The sequence below is a fragment of the Dipteris shenzhenensis genome, chromosome 22, assembly GCF_047967505.1.
Source record: "Dipteris shenzhenensis isolate YYH24624 ecotype China chromosome 22, Dip_SZ_1.0, whole genome shotgun sequence".
Taxonomy (NCBI): Eukaryota; Viridiplantae; Streptophyta; class Polypodiopsida; order Gleicheniales; family Dipteridaceae; genus Dipteris; species Dipteris shenzhenensis.
The window spans coordinates 46425027-46430897 of NC_141617.1; the positions used below are offsets into that span (position 1 = coordinate 46425027).

At 42.8% G+C, this 5871-nt stretch overlaps 1 protein-coding gene across 1 annotated transcript; it reads left to right on the forward strand.

Annotated features, from left to right (window-relative positions):
* Positions 1-396: 396 nt before the first annotated feature.
* Positions 397-2227, forward strand: LOC147888182 (phenylcoumaran benzylic ether reductase IRL1-like). The gene is made up of 5 exons (XM_087393797.1): positions 397-632; positions 737-871; positions 980-1217; positions 1546-1749; positions 1897-2227. The coding sequence occupies exons 1-5, from the start codon at positions 453-455 to the stop codon at positions 2058-2060; spliced, it is 921 nt and encodes a 306-aa protein (XP_087249923.1). The 5' UTR covers positions 397-452; the 3' UTR covers positions 2061-2227.
* Positions 2228-5871: the final 3644 nt, after the last annotated feature.

The following is a 5871-nucleotide window of genomic DNA, read 5'->3' on the forward strand; positions in this document are numbered from 1 at the left end:
AAAAAGCATATAGAAGCACATAAAAGCACAATAGAAAGAACATAAAAGCACATAGAAGCACATAAAAGCACAATGGAAAAGTACAAAATGCACATAAAAGCAGATGATAACTTTTTCAAAGCATGTGGAAAGCATATATAAGTATAGAAGACCGTTTTAAAGCAAATATATGCACATGAGGAATTCTTGAATACTCCCTGGAGAGCACATGTATAAGCACATAAGACTAAAAGTAAAACAAAAAGCACATATCCGAATATGAGGAGTGAGAGCACATATAACTAAGGGAGGAATTGGGAAGCTAGCACATGGGAAAGCCCTTGCCTTTGGGCTTTATCCTCTTTGAAAATATAAACATGAAAGGCACGTAGCCATTGAAAATTGCAGCGGGTCATTGTGATGGTTGAAATAAAACGGGGCGAGCTGCTATAGCGATGGAATAAGCATTGGTCATGGAACATCATCGGAGCAGAGTGCTCGTCGTCGGAGCCACAGGTAACATCGGCAAGTTCATCGCCCTCTCCAGTGCCTCTCTCCATCACCCCACCTTTGCCCTCATCCGACCCTCTACCATTATCTCTAAGTCCCACGTGATCGCCTCGCTGCAAGCAGCTGGCATCACTATCCTCGAGGTTCTCTGCTGTGCTCACTCCGAATTACTTTATCTTTAGTTCTTCAGTGAGTTTATTCTTCGGTTATGAGAGAGGGATGATCGAGTGTTTGTAGTTTCGTGCAGGGCTCCTTGGAAGATTACGAAAGTGTCTTGGCTGCGATAAAACGAGTAGACATTGTGATATCTGCAGTGACAGGAGAGCAGCTGTTGAACCAAATTCACATCATCTCTGCCATCAAGGAAGTAGGAACAATCAAGGTAATTAATGCCTGTGCCCCCTACTAGCTGCATCGCAGGCTGCTGCAGTTTTAACTACCTGCTTGCGTCAATGATTCATGATTTGTCGCTACCTGTCACCGTGTCCAGCGCTTTCTTCCATCAGAATTCGGCATCGATGTGGATCATGTGCAAGGCCTCGAGCTCGTCCAGTCCAGGTTCAATTCTAAATTGAAAATTCGTAGGGCTACAGAACTTGCAGGGATACCTCACACCTACGTATCAAGCTTTGCCTTCGGAGATTTGTTTCTCAAGGGTCTCATGCAACCGGGACTTGCATCTCCACCAAGGGATAAAGTTAATATCTATGGCGACGGTAATGTAAAAGGTGAGGATTTAGAATAGAGCGAATAACCGATGTATATTAAAGCTTAAACACATTTGCCGAACCATGTTCGAAGTAGTAGAGAACATGGAATAGTTTTAAGGCTACAATTATAGAATGCAATTTGGGCACCCTGATAGATTGCTAGATGTCCCTGGACATGCGTATGATGCAAATTGTTCTCTGGCGCAAACTGTCTGTACACGTCTGTTACACTTGCATGATTGCAGGGGATCCCCTTAATCTAAAGATTCTTATTAAGATACTTCCTGCAAGTTTTTCTCTCTGCCTCTTTCACAGAGGTACTAATCGGCTCTTCAAACTCTAACAGCTGTTTTTCTAACCGAAGAGGATATTGCATTATACACTATGAAGATTGTGGTTGACCCACGGACTTTAAATAAGACTGTCCATTTAAGACCACCCGCAAATACTCTCTCTCATTCTGAGCTGGTGGGGTTATGGGAGAAAAAAATTGAAAGGAGCCTTGATAAGGTCTTCGTCTCGGAGGAAGAAATGATAAAGCAAGTGGAAGGTAAGAGACAATTGTCTTAGCCGGCTTATTTATCATGGATCGGCTGGCTCCTGCTTAGATTTTTTATACACTCATGCGGAAGAGAGGGTGCCTAGTGGAGATTTAGCAGCTTCTCTAATCGGTTTCTGAATCGTGTTAATTTTGCAGGCACGCGTTACCCAAGAAATCTGTATCCTGCATATGCCCATATCATGTTTGTGAAGGGTGGACATTGTAGCTTTGAATTTGGTGCCAATGATGTGGAAGCGTCTCATCTCTATCCAGAAGTACAGTGCACAGCTGTGGATGCAATACTTGAGAAGTATCTGTAATAAGATGTCAGCATTTGACGTCTGAATCTTGTACGGCTGAGTACAAATGATCAATCCCAAATATCTAGGTGCTTCTTTCAATAACCTTGCACTTGTTAGTTTCGAGGTGACTTACAGCATAGATGTGTGACGTGTCCCTGGTAACACTAGCAACATGATACAAGCAGTTGGCTGTAACGCAGGAGATTTTAGATAACTCTAACGAAAATGCAAGTATCATTTTTTTGGGGAAGTTTTGTTTACGTAAGGAGGGGGAAGTTTCTCTTTTTTGAGCCCTTTACGGAGGCAGCCTAGGGGGAAGCTTCTCTTTTTTGAGCCCTCATTAAGCCATGTGTCTTAATTATAAGCATTGATGTTAATGAAATCCAATGATTCGAGTTGAAAAATTTCACTCTCTAAAACAAATCTTGATAAAAAAAATTGGCTGGTTTTTCGCTTTTACAACACCTCATAATACCAATGAAATTCTTGGTTTATTTCTACGGGTTGTAGTCTTTTGTTTGAAAATCATGAAGTTCTTCATGTGGTAGAGAATCACGTTGATTTCTGTCGGCGATGAAGTAATTTTTTTTGATCGGCTCAGGAACAATTTTATGCGAGAGCACCTCAATGTGAGGCGTAAAGCTGCGGACATAGATCAAATTTATCGCTAAAGCCTCTTATTTTCGTGTTCATCCTAAATGTATCGCTTCGCATGGCACGCAGGAGGGCAACTGGTCTCCTTTCCCAAAGTATGTCTGATTAGTAGCACTCCAGTAGTATACGAAACTGATATCTATTGCAAAAAATTGAACAACACATACATAATATGCCGTGACTGTGCCAGCCGAATCCCCGAGGACAAGCTTGATATCCATATCGATCTGCCCAAACAAATATTTGCTCTTGGCTATTAAAATAATAATGCTTCCATTTAAAATTAAATAAAACGATGAGGCGTCAACAACTAACAGACACGCCGAATCGTTTCAAACCTTGTAAAACACTCATTCAACATGATACAATCATTCGTTCTTCTACCTCTACGACTACCTGTCTACTTCTCTATCTCCTTAGAAATTCTACATGGTATCAGTTACCAGTCGGAGCCCAATCTAAGCCAAGTCCTTAGAACGAAGCAGCCTGAAATCGTGACAACTGATCCGGACAGTTTGTCACGATGGCACAACAAGCTTCGAGAACCTATAAGGTAGATAAATTGAATGACAAGAATTTTCAACCCTGGAGGATGACGATGGGAACTCCTCCTGCAGAAACTAGACCTGCTCAAAGTAGTGGACGGCACAGATATGATGCCCGATCCAACAGTACAAGCGAACACCCAAACCGTGGCAGACTGGAAGGCGAAGGACCTCAATGCCCGCCTCGAACTCTTCCTGCACATGGAAGATGATCAAAAGCAAACGGTGAGAACTTTGACCACCGCAAATCAGATTTGGAATCAATTAAAACAAACATATGAGCAAAAAGATCTTTCGTCCCAGATTTCAAATCTCAAGAAACTTATTAAAGTTTCTATGAACGAAACGGACGAGGTTCCAAAGTTCCTCCAAACTTGGAGAACTGCAATGGACGACATGACTATTTCTGGATTAGTCTTCGAACAATCCGTTCAAGCAATCCTCCTATTAGCTTCTCTGCCGTCGTCTTGGCAACCTTTTATCACGACACAGTCAACTAAAGCCAATCTCACCATACCTACGCTTATTCCTGCCGTAGTTCAAGAACACGCTATGCGCGGTTCATTAACAACAACGCCATCTTCATCCACCTTAGCGATGTACGTTCATCAACGAGATCGCTCATTCAGACCCAACAACAATAAATCGATTAGATCCCAATATCGTAACTTTCAACCAGGCAAAACGAAGCCCTCAAATTCCCAGCGCTCCTACTCACGAAACTTCAAATTAGTCAAACCTCAATGTCAGATATGCAAGAAACAACATAATACGAACGATTGTTGGTTTAATCCCAAAAACAAAGGGAAATCAAAACAACGCTTCAGATCTGCAAACTGCGCCTCCGACTCTGACAGCTTACCAGAATCTCCTACTGATGAGGGTCAACGGTTCTTATGCATCAGAAACATCTTCCATTGAAGACGTTAATTTCGCCTACTCCGCTAGTCACCACACCGATTCCTTCAAGTCAACCTGGATACTTGACACAGGCGCTACCTGTCATTTAACCTCACGCCTCGATTGGCTTCACAATTATAAAACAATCCAAAGCCCAATTGAATTACGCTTTGGTGACAATGGCGTTCAACATGCCATTGGAGTAGGAAATGCTCATATCGAGCTTTCAGATGGAAACATTGTCTCAATTGACAATGTGTATTACATTCCACATATAGCAAAAAACCTTATTTCTGTCAGTAAACTAACTGACGAAAACACATTCATTGAGTTCCATCATACGCATTGTTCAATCCATCATCGTCTACCATCTGGTCGTTCATACGTAGTAATTTGCCCCAAATATGGTCGACTCTATTTCTTAGGCCGAACATCTCAACCTGCCCATGAAGTGAACAACACCACTCACGAAAATACACATCATACAAAACGCTATTATGGCATTACCATCTAGGTCATTTGAACCTTCAAACAATGAAGCAGATCTCAAAAGAACGACTCGCAATCAATTACAACCTACCCTCCACCAGCCAATTATCACTTTGTGAAGCGTGCATCTACGGCAAGATCTCAAGTTCAAAATTCCCCAAAGGACGAACTGCTACAACCCAACCCTTACAAATCGTACACACGGATCTGTGTGAATTACCCACAAAGTCTCTATTAAACAACAGATACTTTATAACCTTCATCGATGACTATACCCGCTTTACATTCGTATCCTTCTTAAAGGATAAACAATCTGACACGGTTCTCTCCCAATTCAAAGCTTACAAAGCATTAGTCGAAAATCAGCTGCAGCTTCGAATTCAAAACCTACAATCGGACAATGGGGGGGAGTATGTATCGCGTCAATTCCAAATTTTTTGTCTTGAATCAGGCATACATCAATGCTTAACAGTTCCGGATACAGCCCAACAAAATAGCCTTGCTGAGAGAAAAAATCGAACACTTATGACTACATCACGGTGCAATATGCTTAGAGTAGCAGGCCTCCCTAACACATTTTGGGAGGAGGCAAGCCTGCTATATACAGAATCGCGTTTTCCATCGCAGTACAGGATCAATACCCTACACGCTGTGGTTCAAAAAACCTCCGAATTATGCACTGCTACACATCTTTGGTTCAACTGCATATGCATTTATCCCAACCAACCACCAAAACAAACTAGACAACCGTGCAGTGAAAACGATTTTCGTAGGCTATGGAGAGCCTCATGGCGTCAAAGGTTACAGATTATATGACCCTCAGCACCGACGGTTCCTCTTCTCACGAACCATCGTCTTTGACGAAGAAAGACTCCTGTCCGTCAAAGACGAAGAAAGACTCCTGTCCGTCCCTGCACCCACAGAAGCATCTACATCAAATACCTCTTTTACCAATTCACAAATCGAACAACCAATTCCTGACAGTAACGAAACGAATGACAGCAGCATGATCCCGAAACTATATGTGACTTGCCGGGCTCCAATAATCCCTCAAATCGTTGCTGCTCCTGCGCCACCACAACCGCAAGCTCCACTCCTGGCTCCGCAAATACCATCTCCGGCTCCCGGTGCACCCGTGCATGTTCGCCACGATCTGCAGTCTACGCGACCACCCTGGGGACCATCTGGCTCTAATACTGCCACTCGCAATTGCATGCATGAACGACGTTACCATAGTCCGC

Coding starts and splice junctions, on each gene's coding strand:
- LOC147888182 (XM_087393797.1), top strand. CDS start 453: ATGGAACATCATCGGAGCAGAGTGCTCGTCGTCGGAGCCACAGGTAAC. Junction 633..736: donor CTGGCATCACTATCCTCGAG/GTTCTCTGCTGT, acceptor AGTTTCGTGCAG/GGCTCCTTGGAAGATTACGA. Junction 872..979: donor AGGAAGTAGGAACAATCAAG/GTAATTAATGCC, acceptor CACCGTGTCCAG/CGCTTTCTTCCATCAGAATT.